The following is an 18,968-nucleotide window of genomic DNA, read 5'->3' as shown; positions in this document are numbered from 1 at the left end:
ATCCTCTACCCACAACTCCGCGATGAAGCACTACAACGAAATGCCGTATCAGAGGCAACGACCTTACAGTCACTCTGTCCTACGCACTGCCAGTTCAGCAGCTAGAGTCGGGCCTCAAATACAAACTTCTTCCCCCCACTGGAATCATTATCTTTCATATACTGCAGAACCTGCTCCATTATCTGTTCATCAAGATCAGAGGTTGGTTTTACCTTCTTACTCCACGCAGGCGTTAAGGACATTTGCTCCTCCACAAATGGGATTCTCTCCTGATGCAGCCATTGTTTCGATCCGCGACTTACAGCCGCAAAAAGCCTTTGTGGTGAGTAGCTATGGAGGGTAGATTTCCTACTTATGTATTCGATTTATACTTTAGTGTATGTGTATTTGCTTAATTGGTTAATAGCTGTCAAAACCTTTGAACTTCGTTTTAGCGTGTGTCAGGTAATGGACAGCTATAATAACAGGTGAAAAGAGTATCGGTAGTCTACAGCCAATTTAGGCTCTAACCTGCACTGTTGTCCAGGAAGGATAATCAGAATATCAGACGCAAAAGTCTTTGCAGATAAAAGGGATAATAACAAGCTTCGATGGCTGCAAACGTTTGCAATCAAGGATGAGTATGATACTGTTGAAGTGAAATTCTGGCATAAAACAGAAGAACATCTTGAACGAAATAGCAATATCATGGTAAGCTTTTTGTATTTTCTTTCTTTTTTTTTTTTTTTTTTTTTTTTTTTAAAAAAAAAAAAGTCAACTTAAAATTATTCTATTGGTTTATCACACCAGCTCGATCAAGTAGTCCATATCTTCACAGATGATGTCAAGCTCAACGGTAGCCTGTCGTACTGTGAACAAAATAATGGCAAAGTGACATATTCATCGTCTCCACTTTGTCTAAATTTGACAGAAGGGAAAGTAGGCCACAGGATTGTTTTGGGGAATGAAGCAGAAATGGCCACTTTATTCAAGAACGCGTTGAATGCCAATGTGGGTGGTGTCGTCCCTTCCGTCTCGATCAAACAAGCTGTGGCGCTATCAGATCTGGGCAAAAACGAGCCATTCCACATGATAGTTGGCCTCAAGAAGGTATTAAGTCGATACGAGAATGCTGGGACACTCAAGCCAATCCTTCTAGATCAGAGACTAACTACTCCTCGAGAGTCAAAAATAGTTATTAAGCTCAGCTCCGATTAACACAAAAAACGGGCAGTTGACAAAAACCCAAATGATAGTGTTTGACGTGCAAGGCCAGGAAGCAACACTGACGTTGTGGGGAGAGGCGATGTTTGCGGCTGCGCAGCAATGGACCCCTTTCATTACAAGTAAACGCATGGGTTGTTGTAAAATGAGGACTGAAGAAGCATCATTTAACTTGTTAACCTAGCCCCCGAAAAAACTTTTATTGAACTCATAGGTCTTATCCTTACTGGTCCACAAGTGGGTATATACGCTTCTAAACCACAAATAACTGTAGGGTATCAAACCTATATTCAAGTAGATCCCCGGTGCAAAAATATCGAGGTAAAGTGACTTGGCTTTTATTTGAGCATGCGATACGATAAGGAAAACTGATTGTATTATCTTCCTAGTGGCTGAAACACTCGGCGTCCCAATACTCAAATGGGATGCATCCAAGTCGTGAGTTCCTGTCAATACTTAGTATACTAAGAGAGTGTCGACCTTGCAGTAAATAACACTCACATAATTAACACATCCTGTTATAAAATGCCTTCAATAGTTGTTAACGTACTGGACCCAACTAGCATAACACTCGACCGGATTACTTCGATCTATCACATCAAAGATATCATTCAGCTTGTTAATGGTACAGGGGCCATAGGTAAGAAGAATACAAGTAGTAGTCGATTTGACTATGATACTAGCAGGGCCTCACATAGGGAGGAATCTATACTACAGGGATAGTCTACGGGATCATATACGCATTCCTCACGGAGCTCGAAATAGATACCATCGCGTCCGAGATCCTTACAGCGAAATGGTTCGTCAGCTGGGGTTACTGCTTATTTAAAGGAAAGTGATGTGTCCGAAAACACTGAAAGTCTATGTACATTTCTTTGTTAGCCGCTCCTGCAAAAAAGCCATTGTCTCTTACAAAATAGAGCAGTGTCCATCATGCAAACTGTTACCCAAGAACGACGACTCTTGGAGTTACTCCTTAATGCGACACATTTCCTTGATGGATGATACTGCTGAGCTTCGACATCCCAGCATTTCCTCTGAAGCTGTCCAAGCTTTACTTGGGTATAAGGTAAATTATTTTAATTTTGAGTCAAAAGAATAGTCCTCACATGTTGTTAACGCCAAAAAAAAAAAAAAAAAAAAAAAAAAAAAAAGCCTATAGAGTTTAGTGGACTATCAATGAAGGAGCGGATGCAACTTAAGGTAAATTGATCATAGACGAGCATTGCGAACTTGCTTAGTTTAGACCATTGAATAAACAAGATCACTCGTTACTAACTGCGACATTTTAGAAAATACACTACCTAGAGCGGTACAAGGTCTACTTCAAGGTTTATATTCAACAACATGAAGTCTGGATACGAATGAAAAAAAAAAAAAAAAAAAAAAAAAAAAAAATTAAGTATATAAATCTCTAACAATTTTACCATTTAGGTTTCATGGTCAGATTTCCAGAGAAAACCCGTTGTGCATGTGCTTTCAATGGACCTTGCTCACTTGCCGGAACTACAAGGGAGACCGATTTTTGAATCAGAGACATAATCTGTTCATCTCTTTGACTTGACCACTAGGTTTAAAAACATTGTCATTGGCCCTAAGCTACTGAATAGCGAAAATGGAAGTAACAGAAGTGTGCTAAGCAAACCAAAAAGCCATGTACAGCAATGCACTAATGGATGACCATGTTTATTTGTGAAAAGCAGGACGATGGCATATACTTGGTCTATAAATCACATTATGCTTATAGCAGAAATCCACTCTTCGAAATACTCCCGTTTAAAGAGTTACAGGCAGATTAAAAATTCTCGTTTCTTGCTCATTCCTACCAACACCCATCTTTCCCTGTATTGCTTGTACTAAAGATTTGTTATCAAACGCAAAGACATGGATAGATCTGACACGAGAAAGTCCCTTAGTTGTAAAACCAAGCAGTATTCCATTAGGAAGATGATAAAAATACGACGTCTACATAACTATCGTCCTTCATCGTTGGGGTCATGATCTGAATCATTGTACAAAGACGAAGTCGTGATGGGATTAAAGGCTCCGATGTCCTCCCGATGTTATATTCGGGAACAGTATCTTCGATGGTGGAGGGGCCAACTAGTGGTCCGGTATCGGTCTCGATGATAGCCTTGTCCAGTTTCTTTTCTCTGAATTTAGCTTTGGTAGGGCCGGCCGGAGGATATAGTAAAGATCATTAATTCTTGATCTTCATTTGTTAGACCGATATCATTGGCGCCTTGTTTTATATTTTTTAAAGTAAAATAAAATATATTCTCCAGAGTTAAAGAAAACAACGTTGTGCAAGATGGTATTATCAAAGGCGTCGAGCATAGCTCTCGAACAATTAAGAAGTTTGTGTGTGCGGGCGGGAGAGAGCAAAGAATGGGCGCAGCCGAAGAACAGGCCATGGCGTCAGGATGGGGGGAAGGACAGGCCAGGTGGCTTTTGCGTGACATTCCTTAGTTTCTGGTTTGTTAAGATATCTGAGTTGACATGTTGCTCATTGCCCGCAATTTGAATGGTTGGTTATTGGGGCGATTAGAAGAGCGCTCAAAAAAAAAAAAAAAAAAAAAAAAACTGAACAGCTTTCCCACAATTATTTTTAATTTTAATTTTAATTTTTTTTTTTTTTTTTTTTTTTTTTGTTGTCAACGGTCCATTCATTTTCATTCTCCCCCTTCTTCCTCTTCTTCCTTCTTTCTTTCTCTACTCGACTCATTTTTATACTCCTCCATCTATTCTTTTACACCATGGCTAGTCCTGCGCTAGCTGGTTCTTCTGGATTCACAGGATCGCTGACAACCACGACGCAAGGATTAGAAAGTTCAGTACAACGGAATAACAAAAATATGACTTCAGGGGCGCCGACCTTAACCAAAGCAGAGACAGCTCTCTGTGGATCCACTGCTGGAGTGGTTTCTCGATTCGTAATTGCACCTTTAGATGTAGTTAAGATTCGTCTTCAGGTATCCTCTTCTCTCTATCTCTTACTATGACCAAGCTGAGATGAGTAGCATTTTTTATTTTTATTTTTTAGTAAGCGCTGACCTCCATATTATTACTACGTTGTTTTTGTTGTTGTCTTTGTCTCTGTTTTTTTTTTTTTTTTTTTTTTATTTTTTTTTTTTTTATAAAGCTGCAAACACAAAGAAAGGAACTTCCCAAGGTTCTTAGAAAAAATCTTATTTCAGATGGATCAATATCAAATAGGAGCAGGATAGACAAGCCGTTGAAATTAACACCAAACATTGGGGCTTCAATTGTGGATGCCCAGCCAAAATATAAAGGAATGATTTCGGGATTATCCATCATTGCGCGAGAGGAGGGTATTCGGGTAGGGGGGTTTTTTTTTTTTTTCGATGCAGCCAAAGATATGCAGCTTGTCTGCATTTGATTAAAAACATCTCGTCTGTCATTATTAATATTATAGGGTCTTTGGAAAGGAAACATGGCAGCAGAGTATCTTTATATGACGTATGGAGGCATTCAGTTCCTTGTTTACCAACAGACAAAGGCATTACTATCTAAAACTGCGGAGGCAACCTCCTATCGACTAGCGGCTTATCAGTTAAACAACCCAACAACACATGCATTTACAACCATCATTAATTCAGCTTCTATTCAGTCATTTGTCAGTGGGGCCTCTGCAGGGATTATCGCCACCACCTGCACCTATCCTTTCGATCTCTTGCGCACCCGGTTTGCTATCCAGCGCGACGTCAAAGTAAGGTGATGTGAACAGTTCAACTGTTAGAATGTATTTATAATCATTGAGCTAATTTTTTTAATTTTTTTAATTTTTTTAGACATATACCAGTGTTCCCCAAGCATTTCAACACATTATTAAACGAGATGGCGTGCGAGGCTTTTACAAAGGAATGTCCCCAGCGCTAGTTCAAGTGATCCCATATATGGGGATTATGTTTGGATCTTATGATACCCTTAAACGGTTGACATCATGGTGCAAGCAAAGGTCATATGGTTTTGGATTCACCACAATGACAGGTTCTTCACCTCCCGGAAAAAGTATGAAGATGACACCGACAACAGATCCCCCGCACAAGCCCTTTGAACAGTTTATGTTGGGCCTTGAGGAGATGCTCTGTGGAGGGATCTCTGGAGTGATTTCAAAGACGGCTGTGTACCCATTGGACATGGTTCGGAAACGACTTCAGATCCAAGGATCCGAGCAACAAAGGATCAATATTGATATTCTCTCATCCACATCCAATCGTACATCGACACTGGCAGGAACAGCATCAGAAAGAGGAGGCGGAGTTCCCCCAATAAGGGTGACCAAGTCGGAGGTATTGCCTACGACTATTTGGAGATGTATGGCTCAAATTATTCAACAGGAAGGGTACTTGGCCTTGTACAAGGGCCTTTTACCTGGATTATTAAAAGCAGCACCTGCTAGTGCTGTAACGTTTTTAGTGTTTTCTCAAATGGGAATTCTAGTGGAGAGAATAAGGAGGCCGACCCCACAGCCACACAACTAATAAAGTGACACGAGGTAACATTGGTTTTTGGGGGAGGTCAGTTGGATCACAATGTCCATATTAGAATGTCCCTATTCTTTTAAGCAAGGCTTGTTTTGGACAAATGATAAACGAAAACATAAAATTCTAATAAACATGATTTGCACAGTAGAATCTACTATTTATTTGATTCTAATAATTAGCTTTTTTTTTTTTTTTTTTTTTTTTTTTCTTCATGTTGATTAATGATGGGGACACTGTCCGTATATATTATAATGGTATATCTACAGAAATATTGATCACACAACGTTTTTTGTTTTCCGTTTCTTAAACCTGGATGCTGTGAGTACGACGCATGTTTTGACGTCTTAGACGGATCTCTGAGCGAGCCATGATCATGGTGATCATACCAGGGATGACGATCCAAGCCAAGATGACCAACCAGTTGATCCACATCTGGTTTCTCATGGAACCAAAGTAAATGCATCGCAAACCTCGGATAGCATAGGTGAATGGGAAGACGATACCGATACGGAAGAAACCAGGCATGACGACCCAATCAAGGATACCAGATGAAGATGTGAGCATCAAGATCAATAACATGGTAGCAGGAGCTTGGAATCCATCGACGGTCAAGAGATGAGAGAGGAAGAACAAGATGGAGATGAAGGACATGCCCACGAACCAGATAAAGGCAAAAGCGATCCCAGCATTGAAATGTTCAGACATCTGATGACCGTGCAAGACTTGAGGGACCATCCAGATAAGGATCGTATGAACGAGTGAGAACAACATCGCAACTGTGTGACGGGCCATGACGATGCGGAGAGCAGGAAATTTGGGGATTTGAGAGGATGTTCTGATGGCATTCTTGCCAGCCTCATTGGATCCAAAGGTCAACACACCAACAGTCTCGATAGTATTGGGCAGATATTTACAAATACTGAAAACTGCAAGGATGGAGCCGATGTACAAGACGATAAACTAATTAAAAAAAAAAAAAAAAAAAAAAAAAAAATTTAGTTAATCCCAGATCAAAGATAAGAATAATTAGTTTTTTAAAAAAAAAACTTACCACAATGTAAGTGGCGAAGTTTTGGCCATAAACCAAAACAGGGCTCATGATGGTTTCAGTCATGTGGATAGATTGAGTCCAAAAGATAGGATGCATGGTCTGGAGTAAGGTCTGGTTGGCAGGGGAAGTCAAGAGTTGCCTCTCAAAGGTCTTTGACAAGAGATCCATGGACTTTGAGATATATTTTTCAATGATCGAATGAGTACCATAGTTGCGTCCCTGATCGAATACGTATTCCATATCTACCATTTTGAGCGTGGCAGCTGTTGCTGGACCAGTTGAAGTGGAGGGTGCATACGATAACAGGTTGTTGGAAAAGTTTGCAGGGATATACAAAAGCCCCCAGACCTCACCATCTTCCACCTGCTTAATCAAAGATTCGCGATCCCAACCAGTCTCTTTGGACTTGTCGATCCATGAAACCATCTGGCTCAATTGACCTTCAGGGTTCATGATTTGACCATGAACGATGTTACCGAGAGATTGGTTCTGAGTAATGGATTGAAAGAGAGGAATGAGTTGAGGAGGAGTTTGAGAATAGTCGAAGCCAGTATCAGCGTTGTAGAGGATGATCTCCACATTCTTGACACGGCTCAGAGGTGACCAGAGGGATCCGAGATAGAGCCAAATGTAGACAAGGATGACAGCGGAGGTGGCAACCAAGAGGAGCCATGCGCTCTTCTTCAAGAGATGAGGAAGAACAAAGAATTGAGGGATGGAACTATGGTAATTCTGTTCGGAAGAGGTATCACTCGATGAGTCGGAGGGTATAGAAGTGCTGTCCCGAGTTTTCGATTGGTGGACAGGAGCGGTAGAGGATGCGAGGGAATGGGCACCATTGTCTTCAGTTTCCTTTTCGAGGTTGGTCATCCTGTATTGTTGTGGAGATGTAGATTCGTCGTGTTCAGGCATTAAATGGAAGGAAAGTGTGTTTGTTTGTGTGTGGGGTATGGGGGTATTAACTGTTGGAAAAAACTACAATTGAGGGTCGTTGTGCATGTGGAATGTTTATGGGCAATGTAACGTTGCGGAAATGTTTTGTACAACAAACAAAAGAAGAGTTGAGGAAGTTGAGAGAGTAATGTGAAGTAAGAAACACCAGGATTCAGAAAAAAATAACAAAAAAAAAAAAAAAATGGTGCCCTTTTTATAAAGAGTGGGACCCCCGCTTCGACCCCTCGCCGTATTGCCCTTTGCAGACACTGATCAACTCCGGTCAAAAAGAACAGAAAAGAGCAGAGCATTGAAAGGAGGGAAAAAAAGGAAAAATAAAAACATGCAACCCGCGGTACATCGATTCACCGTGCTTTGTTTTTGCTTATTGCACATTAGCTGCAGGTGACGCCCAAAAAAAGATTTTCACTCTTCTTTTTTTTTTTAATCGGAGTAAAAAAAAATAAAATAATGTTTTCCTTTTTTAGCTACTCCATGGAGTGGAGGGAGTCTTCTCTCGGTATCAGAATGATCCCTTTGCCGAAAATAACTTTATGATCGTGGTATATATTTGCCTAATTGCGTCGCCACATGTTTGTTCAACGACCTCGTATTTGTCATGATAAAGAAGTCTATCTGACGTGGAACGGATGGCCAACTGACGCTAGCCACAGCTCTTAGCTGAATACCCAAGTGTATATTCATCGGTTCGTGTAATAGAAAAAAAAATATCCATCAAAGGAGCCACGGATTAATACAACGATCATCCATAATATCCCAACATGTATATCATTTGCTTCACTCTACCATATTCCTATACGCTTACGAGTTTTGAGTAAAACTTCATTTTTTTTTTTTTTTTTTTTTGCTTTGTATAATGTGAAAAATGATCAGCAACGGAACAAATAAAAAACGAAATGAATTGTAGCATTTGTGATCTGCAACATGCGACCATGGAGCCCATTTTTTTTTTTTTTTTTTTTTTTTTTTTCGCCCTGCAAAATTGCATCAAGGACCACAATTAGCGTAAAAATAAATATAAAAATACACGAGGACATCTTTGGATATTTTGAGCGATGGTGCTCATACCCCTAGTTCTTAAAGCTATGTATACTTTTTTTTTTTTTTTTTTTTTTTTTTTTGAATAAAGCAAAAAAGGTGGTGGTATATATTCCAGGACCATTGCGAAGGTGTCCAATCCAATCAAAATGTTTTCCATCTCTCCTCATAGTAGAAAAGATAGATCTTTTGATGCTATTTCATTCTTCATTCTTCATGAATTGTTCTTGATATATAGCCTATTCTATATTGGACAATTATGTGTATGTGGTGTACATGTATATTACATGTATGGTATTCAACAACTATATACCGAAAGATTAAAGGAGAAACAGGGGTAAAAAGTCTAACTGTGATGGCAAAAAGAATAAACGTGAAATAAACTGGTATTGTTATTGTATGTTGTCGGATTTAGTCCAATGGAGTGGACGGTTTTTATTCTTAGTGGCAGATCGTTCATCCATTGCTTTCCAAAACGAGCCAGTGCTTATTTATTTCGATCAGGAACAAGGCTCATTATCTCATCCTACGTATAAGCATCTGTGCACAACTTAACGTACAATCTTATACAACCACGTCCCTTATTCGTGAACATTAGGATATTTAAAATATTTCATATGTAACGCAGAACAAGAGCATGCCATGCTGTTTTATATATTTTGTGCCAGGAATGGTTCTTTTTTTTTTTTTTTTTTTTTTTGTTTTTTTTTTCACATGCTAGGAGGGGATATGAATACTATATCTCTGCTCAGTCAGAGCCCTTTTACTTTATTTTCATTTCATTTTATATCACCTGGTTATGTGATTATGGCAAACAACCTTTTTCTTGTTACTTCCATGACGGGCGCTTGGTTGAAGTTTCTCTGGAAAGGATACAAGGATATATACCATTTTTCTATAGAGCCTATCCTTCCCAATTCACTCCATCCGCTGTACGCCGACAGGAACGTGCAAGAGGAAAAAGGATGCATTCATGTACATGTAGATTTCTTCTACCAGATTTACCACGTCAGTGTTATTTCTTTTCTTTCCATTACATGGAGGAAGTTTGTTGTGAAAAGAAAGAGTTGTTAATTACGACTTACAGAGGTAACAGAGGTTATATACAATCTGCATTTCGTCTTGGTCAGCAATTCTGCGGGAAAAATGACCAATGATGGGAGGAAGGGAGAAAATATGAGTAAAAAAAAAAATATTGGCGTGTTTTTTTTTCTTTAACATGCAGATCCCATGGTCGTACCACCATGTAGGGATCTTTTTGGCTCTTGAATTTTTTTTTGTTGTTGTTGTTACATGTTTATTAATGTTACCACTTCAAAGAGACAGTCTTCATGTAATTGTACGCTTCAAGTAAACAGCTCAAGTCTTTTTACTATTTTTCCTCTCCACATCTTGGAAGTCTACCGAATAATATATACAAAAGCTTGATCAAGTTTGGGGAAGTGAGCATTTGGAATAAATAAACGAAAGGTATATATTTCTCCACAAAAAAAGTTTTTTGTTTTTTTTTTTTTTTTTTTTTTTTGCTAGGCGGTAAATTTTTTTTTTTTTTTTTTTTTTGCAATTGGGCGATTGTTGATCCAAAATGCTGAAGATTGTATTTTTTTTTTGCCACTAAACGACGGAAAAAAAAAAAAGAGGCATGCGCACTGCCTTTTTTTACATGTATTGCATGTCTGTCTTTTACGGCACAAAAGGGACACTTATTGTCATATACATGAGGCTTCCCTATCTTCGAGCTGGATGATGCGCATGACGGTTAGGATAGGGTAGTACGGGATGTTGTACATGTTCAAAGGAGGTTTGAAGACACGAGGCTGTTATGATGCAAAGTAGAGGAAGAACGGAAAAAGAAAAAAGAGGACTAGATTCTCGTGTTTGTACATGAACATGTACACTATTCCCTTTTTTTTTTTTTTTTTTTTTTTTTTTTTTTGCCATGTTTGTGTCTTCCCCTGCATGGTCATAGACGGAAGCAGGACGAGATAGCCGAAGGATTTGCACATTGCATTGTACCGCCGATGCGTTGGAGGGTTAGTCTCTTTCCCTTGCAGCAGGGGTTTGCAATGGTGTTGGGAGAAAATTCTTTGCGCCTTCTTACGCGATAACTGTGTACATGTACTCTTTTTTTTTTAAGCAAAGGAGGACACATCAGTATTATATATACTATCACTATCGCTTGTAAACAAACACAAGGCAAGAAATACAGATATTCAAAAGGGAAATACGAAAGACTGAATAAAAGATATCAATTGACGATGTGTCGCGAATTGACTGGATGTAAAACGATAAAAAAAAAAGGTTTGTGAATAAAAAAGGTAGTGGTAGTTTTACCCCAGCATCCATATCCATCGTCATCCTCTTTGAATAAAGCATGAGCTGATTTAGGCAGTTGATTGATTGATAGAGCATGGACACACATGTAAAAAAAAAAAAAAAAAAAAAAAAAGTTATAAACTACACGTCTAGGCACAGAGGGAGATGCATTGTAAGCAACTCAGACAGAGTGAGTGAAAGAGATCGTAAGCAAAGAAAGAAAGGGGAGAATATGACAGCATCATAAAATAAAGAAAAAAAAAGGGGAAGGTGGAAGCTGTTGCAAATGATTTTTGTCCGCAATGAAGAAGGTGAAGGGAGAGATGGAGTGATGAGTGATGGGTAAACTATTGGCCTGTGCCAAGAGGGCAAGAGGGGCCCTATCATGTCGAAACACAAAAGTGGAATTGAATTGGGTTACACATTTCAATCCAACCATTGATACCATGTACCATATATATATATATGCATTCAAGACATTTTCATATGTCTGTCGGTCTGGCCTGTCCGAGTGTCTGAGGAAAGAAAAATGCTTACTGGCTGGCAACAAAATCATTTTAATGTTCTAGAAACATAAAGCTGAAGCAAATGGGGATTTGATTCATTCATATGTCTGTCTTCTTTCTCGCTCTTTCTTCTTTCTTTCATTCTTCCCCCAATCTTCCCTCTATTGTATTGACAGATTCTTTTAAAAAAAGCTGTCTTCCCCCCGCTCTCTCTCTCTCTCTCTCTCTCTCTCTTTCATTCATTCATTTCTCCATATTCCTTTTCTTCTCTTTCTTCTTTTCCTTTCTTCCTTCTTTCTTTCTCTCTTTTTTGTTTTGTTTTTTGTTTTGTTTTGTTTTGTTTTCTATTCATCTCATCTGTAACCTGATTGTTCATTCCAATTCACAGTTACATCGACTTCATCCTTTCCTTTTTTTTTCCCATTATTTTTTGTGTGTTCCTGTGCATCTGTGAATCAGAGTCTGTGTATCCCCTGTGTGTCTGTGCCAAATGTGCTTATAAAAAGCACCTTTTCCCCCATTCTCGGTCCGATCCTTTTTCTCTGTCAAATCAAATTGCATCGCAGCCGAAACCTTTTTTTTACTTAGTACCCTAGTACTTCCGCCACTAAAAATACAACATGAATCCATTCTCAGTCGTGTCAAATCTACCCTTCCTATATCGTCAATCGACCACCAATCCTGTCAATGTAGTTGTCCACACTCCTGCCTCTCACAAGCAACAGCAACCTCCCCCAAACCCTCCACATGCAACCGTTCTCTCAAAGGACATGCAAACACAACAGGTTGATCAGATTGACCTCAAAACCAACATGGTTCCTCGCAAACACAGAAACAATCCCCAGGCTATCTTGCCTGAGCTTGATCAGAAAGAACAGGACTTTTATCTTCGCCTTGCCGCCGTCAATCAACCTTCATCAAGTTTTACAGCTTTTAATGATAATGATAATGACAACCTCGATAATGAAGATTGCAAAAAGTTCAATCGACATAGCATCCATATGATCCCCTCAACTACAGCCACAGTCACCGCTACTACTACACCTACACCTACACCTACACCTTCATCCACACCCCCCAAAACTGATGACCTTCCTAGCCGTCAAGTCCTTATCCGCCATTCATCTAGCCCAATCATTCACACCTCTGCTGCTTCCAAAGTTCATGCTGCTCCAGCTCGAGCATCGATCGACAGCTACGAACGTGCAAAGATTATCAAGCCTTCCCCTGCTGACACTGTGCAGGCCACAGTCATGATCAGTCAACCTCGACCTCCACATCTGAGGCATATGCGTTCAAGCTCTTCTCCTAACATGACCATGCCCACCTCCATATCCTCACAACCTCCACGACCTTCCCATCTCTCATCTTCAACTTTGGCATCTCCTTCTGACCTTAATACACCAGTTTCTGGAACTAACTTTGGCCAAGAGGAGCCTGATCAAGATTCAGAGGATGATAAAGAACGAGGAAAAGCGACGCAGTCAGAGTCTGATGATGACACTCCTCAGACACTTACACAGATGCAGCTTGCTGTCGCACGGGCACTAAAGTTTGCAGAGTCACAAAAGGCTCCAGCGACTCCCTTGGCGACCCCACCCACAACACCCACAACACCCATGCTCCCGGCCACTTCCACACCTAAAGTGACCACCACAAATGTCACTCCATCCATTCCATCCCTCACTCCACCGGTAACACCTCCAATTACCCCCGTTACATCATCAACAAAGTCTTTGGTGGAACCTACAGCATCGATCTCAACTCTGGAAAAACCATGTACTCCTTTGACCTTGTCCCAAACTTCGTCCACTGTTGCACCAACACCAACACCTACCGTAGCCACACCTCCTTCACCCCCTGCTTCTCCTTCCATATCGTCTACATTCCCTTCTGCGGCCACATCATCCTCCTTCCTCGCCTCATGGCAAGGTCGACCACGTACTATGATTTCAAGCATCCCACGGCCTTCACCCCTGATGCCGTTCCGTGCTGCTCGATCTGTAGTCAATTCCGTGACCTCGGTCGGAACAGGACTCATACCGTCGAAGGAGCAGCTTGGTTCCCTTCCAGTGGCGGGTAGGATCTTGAAGCATCCGGTCATGGATTCGACTCTGTCTTATATCGCAACCAAGGCTTCGGAGCGTGGTATCTCCTTACATGCTCTGACCGGCGGCATCGATCCCAAGACCTTAATTTCACCTGAGGATGTACCTTATCGGAAACTAAACAAGAAGCTGATTCAACAGGCCATGACCCTATCCGTTTTAGCGATGGAGAAGGAGGACCAGTCCAAGGCAATGGATGATGAAGCCGGTGATGATGCATTTGAGCTGTATTTGGCAGCCATCAATATAATGCTTCATGCATTGCCATGTAAGCCTTCATTCTAATGTGCATCTATGCCTCCGCTTTTCTACTTGATATACTTACCTTCTCAATTATTTTTTCTCATTAGTTGAAACCTGCGATCCCCTCCGTCGTGAGGCTTTCGAAACCCAACTACGCGATTTCCTAGAAGACCAGCTCGAAGAGCTCCGGGGTGTGGATGAGATTAGCGACGCAAGCGTATCTTCTAAGCGACTGCGCCGACGATGCAGAAGAAGACATCGTCAGAATCATGAGCTCGCAGCTACAATGATTCAGCAGCATACTGCAGTCTCTGAAGAAGCTGTCGCATCCATGGACGAAAAGGCCGCTGCTGCGTTTATTCAACAACAACGCGGACAGCAGAAGCAGAAGCAGCAGCAGCGTAAACAGCGCCGTGAGCAGCATGCAAAAGAATTGCAGGCTTTGAAAAAACAACAGCAGGAGCAAGAAAAGGAGCTCAAGAATAAGAAACAAACAAAGCTGGCCAGTCCTTCATCATCTCCTTCATTGCAACCTACAAAGGCATCACCCTCTAATGGTCACACACACTCCCGTCGTCGCCATACTCGAAGACAACGTCACCACTTCCATGAACACGAACTTCCTCAACACAACGACATTGCCAACAATGACAAAGCCCTCCAGAACCCCAGCCATGTCAACAATGCAGGTGGGATTGGTGACGCCATTATTTCGACAGCTGTTCATTCAGCAATTCGTCTGAAGCAATCACCCATTCCAGACGTGGTCAAGTCATGTCTTCGAACATCCAAGACAATCTTCCACAAGGTTGATGAGCGCTTCCATCTGCAGGATAAGGCTTGGGAGTTGTCAAAGCAATCGATTGAGAAAGCCATCGAGTTGGATGAGCAGTATGCGATCCATGAAGCCGTCACAGAAACCGTGTTCGCCACCCTGACTGGTCTCGTCAAGGCTGGTATTGCTTACAAAGAGACTCCGGGCTATGCAGCTGTCAAGGCTGCTCAGACACAAGGGGGACTGGGGGCAGCTGGAGCAGCTGGCACAATAACTGATGGAGCAGCCGCGGGCTCAAATGCTACAAACAGGTCTCATCATCCTCAAGAGATCGATCACAAGAAACAAATTGATCTCAAGGAGCTTGCAAAGCAGCAAAAGAGGAAGAGAGGAAGCACTAGGGCTGCATTAGCGGCCGCCGCTGCAGCTGCTGTAGCAAGCACAACTCGACGCGGATGGAGCAAACGAACAAGCTCTGCTGTTGCGAAAGAAAGTGACTCTGGCAGCAGCTCAACCACGAACTCTGAGGCAGATTCTGAAGACAGCGATTTCGATTCTGAGAACGAGTCGGATTCCGAGATGATGACGCCGTCCACTGGACCTTCCTCATGTCCATCTTCAGATATGGAAGAGACTAGCTTGGATTCTGATAAGGGTTATGGAAGATTGCAGCCACAACAACAGCAGATGCAGCAGAAAGAAGAAGTGATTGAGCTAAACCAACAGACATTACTCTCTCCTACACCATCATCAACTCCATATACAGATCAAGTTCGTGAGAAGATTGACATGTTTATGGCTCTTAAAGGTGCCGCTTCGTTGATTTATGGCAACTTGTAAAAAAAAAAAAAAAAAAAAAAAAAAGACTTGAATGATCTAGCTGTATCCATTATTAGAAATAGAGACTTGATTGAAATAAAAAACTAATCGTTTTTGTTTGAAAAGTATAAGCAATTATATCTTTAACTTGATTACTCACAGAAGTAAGCATTGTCAGTGCAAGTTATTGATATGCCGCTTTCGGTTTGAGTCAGTGAGAAAAATAGTAATGGTTATATAAGGTCTGTGCGGACTGTCCCTGACATTAATAAACCCTAAATGTCAAATGTCAGGTGATGGCGAATTTTATTAAGACATAGAAGCCATTCTCCACTCCACTCTCTTCGCAAGATGAGCAACTTGTTGGTGATCACCTAGACCGGAATGACCTCTTCTGCTGTATCCGCGTCTCCAAGGTTTTCCATAATACACTTATCAAATACATTTGGAAAAAGGTCATAATTTCAGCTTATTCAAAATATCCCACTGATGAGGCACTACAGAAATACAAGGAGTATATCGAGAAGCTTGAGTTTCATTGCATCTTCCCAAAGGAGTACAGATCATTGCAAGGCTGTAATCGCCTCAAAAGCATATACTTCTATCCGGAAAAATCACAGGATCCTCTTACCCCGAGCAATCTTTCGGATTTCATTAAGGCTCACAGCTCCACAATCACAGAGCTTAATATCACCAGCTCCAGCTTACGAGAGATATGGGGAGCATTATTGGAATGCACTCTGCTGAAAGATTTAGCCATTTATGGAGCAGATATACTCGGTGATGAAGTCGATCTATTATTTCGAATCTGCAAGGAGGTTTGGTACTTGATCATGTCTGGGATATACATCAGTCGACTACCTTCCGACTTTTTGGATGACGACACGGGCAAATTCATTTTCTCAAAAATGAAAGCGCTAGATTTTCATAATGTCCGGATACTCAACCCCCTATATCCGCACACACCGTCGCATTGCCTCGGGATATTGACTAGGAGGTGTCCAAGATTACAAATACTGGGCTTCGTTGAGCTTATAGGGAACACCCAAACTTCACAACCGATACACGTTGGTTTTTATAAGGCAGTATTCCTTAATCGCCCTTACACGCTGACAAACCTATCATATCTGTCTATTCAATCCGTGAAAGCAAAGGACGAGGATATGGCGGCGCTGCTCAGGCAGATGACTAAATTAAGACAGCTAATCGTTCCACTTTGTGATTTCGGTCCACTGTCTGTTCGAGAATTGCTGGTAGACGAGCAAGAGGTTTCGGAAGGTGGACGGATAGTGCGAAAAAGAAGGGAGCAGAGGCTCTGCGATTCGATTGAGGCATTGAAATGTAATGTGCAAAGCGAGAGACCTGATAACATTGTTCAGACGATCTTATCTACTTACCCACGTCTGAAGAGGCTGAAGGGACCTAGAGTAACAGTGATAGAGATCATCGAGGGCGCAGAATGGGTTTGCTCTGACTTGGTTGAACTGTCGGTCAGTCTTGTGGTTGATGTTGATCAAAGACGGCAGAAGGCAAGGAGAAGGGGCGTATTGCGTATGAGCGGATATGCAGGTCGACCCGACTACATCGTTCCTACTATTCAGTGTATCACCATCAGCTGTCTTTTGCAGGCTTGGCTCCAATCGATGGCCAGTCATAAGAATCTAAGATTGTTAGTGTTCAGGTCTGGAGCGAGGATTATAAGGCACGGGGAGCCGAGCTAAACTATTCTAGCCTCGGTGTATCCAGTGATAACCAACGCCCTTACCAGTTAATAAACGCTGATAAAAGATATGGACAGCAAATGTAGCTCAAAGGTCAAGCTTTCTCTACTTTGTCCTAGATCTCCCTCTTTTCTAAAGAGCTCTTATCATGTCACATCTTTAACTCTGCTGTGCTATCCATAAAGCCCTAAGCCATGATATCATCTGATGTATGACCCCTCCTCAAATGCTGTTTTAGAACGTATTATACTTCACTAGCTTAGCTACCCAACTTGGAGCTCATGTCGATCATGAGGTTTCAGAAGACATGCGGAAGCAACGAACTGTGTTTAGACAACTAGGAAAGTTGACTCGACTAGACTACCTTAATCCGGTATATCCAACTTCAGCGCCTGAGGAGGGATGCGGACGTTGGACTTGAGGTTAAGAACAGGTCTGAATGAAATAGCCAACCTGAGACATCTACGCCTGCTATGATTGCAATTTGATAAGCATCAGCAGATACAATCTGGGGATGCGGCATGAATTGTAAAGAATTAACCACCGGAATATGTGAGAACTAGGCTCATTTAATCCTCTTTTGAGCATCGACAAGGTCATCGAACCGCCATGGTCCCAATCACCTTTAAGGGTTTTTTAGCCCTTGCCTTCGCTGATCATCCCCGTAATTATGGTATCTCATCCCTCTTTGCTCGAGCTTTATATACTGCCATCGCTATTCCTACCAATGACACAGGTAGCAATTAATTACGATTCGTACATTCATGTCTTATTGCATCAAATCGGAGAGAGAGGAAATGAGGGTCAAAACAATATTGAAGAAAAAGAGCCACACTTGACATATATCCTCCTTTTATATCTTTCTTTTCTTTTATTGTTATTTTTTGAGAGGCATTACTTTACCTTTTATCGTTATATTGAGAGATGAAGAGTAAAAAAAGAAAAAAGAAAAAAGAATGAAAAGGAAAGGACAAAATGTGCCCTTTTAAATGCTCACCTTCGAAAGTCGGGTGGAAGTAGCATCAGCGTCATTACAGTTCTTGACTAGATACGAAGACCATGGCGCGCTGAGTGATTTCCAAGCGGAAGGGGGAAAAAAAAAACACGAATAAAGGGCGTTTACAGAGTCGACTTTTGTTCCATAAACATTCATGTGTATGTAAAACTCCTTATTAAAGGGTTAAAGAGAAATAAAGTTTGGTGGCAAAACATCAATAAAAAAACTGCGAATAAGAGTGGTTGTTATCATATTCAAAGTAGGAAAAAAAAAAAAAAAGAAAAAAGAGTTTATATTCCACATGCTTGGGTGGCAAGTGGGGCTAACAATTCTATTTTAGTTTTTTGTTCTAAGGCAATGTATTGTATCTGAAATGGAGAACAGTAGATGAGACCTATGGGTGTGTTCAGCGAAGCTTGCACAAAAGAGGCAATGCTGCCATTTCTGCGCCTCAAAAGCACGCCACAATTCAACCCGAGGTTTAGCTCACTTTCACTCAAGTTTTATTTTTTGAACAACACAGTGAATCCTGTCTGTTTTTAAGTAGTCTTTCTGGATGACAGCTATTCACGAGATGCAAATCAATTCCGCTAAATATGGCCAATCTGGAAAGCCAATAAGTATCGAACGGCCGTCCATGCTCTACTTTCCTAGAAGCTCTATTACCAAGATCAAAAGGTACCATGTTACCGACATCCATAGCAATCGGACAATTTCTCAAGTTTTGCA

At 41.2% G+C, this 18,968-nt stretch overlaps 5 protein-coding genes across 5 annotated transcripts; 3 read left to right on the top strand and 2 right to left on the bottom strand.

Annotated features, from left to right (window-relative positions):
• Window positions 1–22: 22 nt before the first annotated feature.
• Window positions 23–2,745, top strand: BCR41DRAFT_398879 (hypothetical protein; the record flags this gene model as incomplete). The annotated part of the gene is made up of 10 exons (XM_022029005.1): window positions 23–322; window positions 435–444; window positions 527–690; window positions 790–1,089; window positions 1,214–1,325; window positions 1,418–1,524; window positions 1,593–1,641; window positions 1,742–1,843; window positions 2,124–2,272; window positions 2,638–2,745. 10 exons carry the CDS (start codon window positions 23–25, stop codon window positions 2,743–2,745), a joined length of 1,401 nt encoding a protein of 466 aa, XP_021878895.1.
• Window positions 2,746–3,868: 1,123 nt separating this feature from the next.
• On the top strand, window positions 3,869–5,826 carry BCR41DRAFT_424220 (mitochondrial carrier domain-containing protein). Its single transcript, XM_022030391.1, has 4 exons — window positions 3,869–4,175; window positions 4,346–4,543; window positions 4,640–4,933; window positions 5,016–5,826. The coding sequence occupies exons 1-4, from the start codon at window positions 3,960–3,962 to the stop codon at window positions 5,706–5,708; spliced, it is 1,401 nt and encodes a 466-aa protein (XP_021878894.1). The 5' UTR covers window positions 3,869–3,959; the 3' UTR covers window positions 5,709–5,826.
• A 92-nt stretch (window positions 5,827–5,918) lies between these two features.
• On the bottom strand, window positions 5,919–7,834 carry BCR41DRAFT_424219 (hypothetical protein). Its single transcript, XM_022030390.1, has 2 exons — window positions 6,763–7,834; window positions 5,919–6,671 (listed from the first exon to the last, which is right to left on the bottom strand). The coding sequence occupies exons 1-2, from the start codon at window positions 7,672–7,674 to the stop codon at window positions 6,015–6,017; spliced, it is 1,569 nt and encodes a 522-aa protein (XP_021878893.1). The 5' UTR covers window positions 7,675–7,834; the 3' UTR covers window positions 5,919–6,014.
• Window positions 7,494–8,052, bottom strand: BCR41DRAFT_139305 (hypothetical protein). Its single transcript, XM_022019530.1, has one exon. It carries the CDS (start codon window positions 8,004–8,006, stop codon window positions 7,674–7,676), a length of 333 nt encoding a protein of 110 aa, XP_021878892.1. The 5' UTR covers window positions 8,007–8,052; the 3' UTR covers window positions 7,494–7,673.
• A 3,704-nt stretch (window positions 8,053–11,756) lies between these two features.
• Window positions 11,757–15,549, top strand: BCR41DRAFT_358700 (hypothetical protein). The gene is made up of 2 exons (XM_022025095.1): window positions 11,757–13,952; window positions 14,035–15,549. Exons 1-2 carry the CDS (start codon window positions 12,197–12,199, stop codon window positions 15,540–15,542), a joined length of 3,264 nt encoding a protein of 1,087 aa, XP_021878891.1. The 5' UTR covers window positions 11,757–12,196; the 3' UTR covers window positions 15,543–15,549.
• The last annotated feature ends 3,419 nt before the right edge of the window (window positions 15,550–18,968 follow it).

Source organism: Lobosporangium transversale, assembly GCF_002105155.1.
Source record: "Lobosporangium transversale strain NRRL 3116 chromosome Unknown BCR41scaffold_34, whole genome shotgun sequence".
In the NCBI taxonomy this organism is placed as follows: Eukaryota; Fungi; Mortierellomycota; class Mortierellomycetes; order Mortierellales; family Mortierellaceae; genus Lobosporangium; species Lobosporangium transversale.
This window is presented reverse-complemented; position numbering and strand designations above follow the sequence as displayed.

Bases quoted from the DNA above. Each gene is read 5' to 3' on its own strand.
- BCR41DRAFT_358700 (XM_022025095.1), top strand. From the start codon at position 12,197: ATGAATCCATTCTCAGTCGTGTCAAATCTACCCTTCCTATATCGTCAA. The intron at 13,953-14,034 runs GTAAGCCTTCAT...TTTTCTCATTAG, and splicing joins AATGCTTCATGCATTGCCAT to TTGAAACCTGCGATCCCCTC.
- BCR41DRAFT_424219 (XM_022030390.1), bottom strand. From the start codon at position 7,674: ATGCCTGAACACGACGAATCTACATCTCCACAACAATACAGGATGACC. The intron at 6,672-6,762 runs GTAAGTTTTTTT...TTTTTTAATTAG, and splicing joins ACTTCGCCACTTACATTGTG to TTTATCGTCTTGTACATCGG.
- BCR41DRAFT_139305 (XM_022019530.1), bottom strand. From the start codon at position 8,006: ATGCTCTGCTCTTTTCTGTTCTTTTTGACCGGAGTTGATCAGTGTCTG.
- BCR41DRAFT_424220 (XM_022030391.1), top strand. From the start codon at position 3,960: ATGGCTAGTCCTGCGCTAGCTGGTTCTTCTGGATTCACAGGATCGCTG. The intron at 4,176-4,345 runs GTATCCTCTTCT...TTTTTTATAAAG, and splicing joins TAGTTAAGATTCGTCTTCAG to CTGCAAACACAAAGAAAGGA. The intron at 4,934-5,015 runs GTAAGGTGATGT...TAATTTTTTTAG, and splicing joins CTATCCAGCGCGACGTCAAA to ACATATACCAGTGTTCCCCA.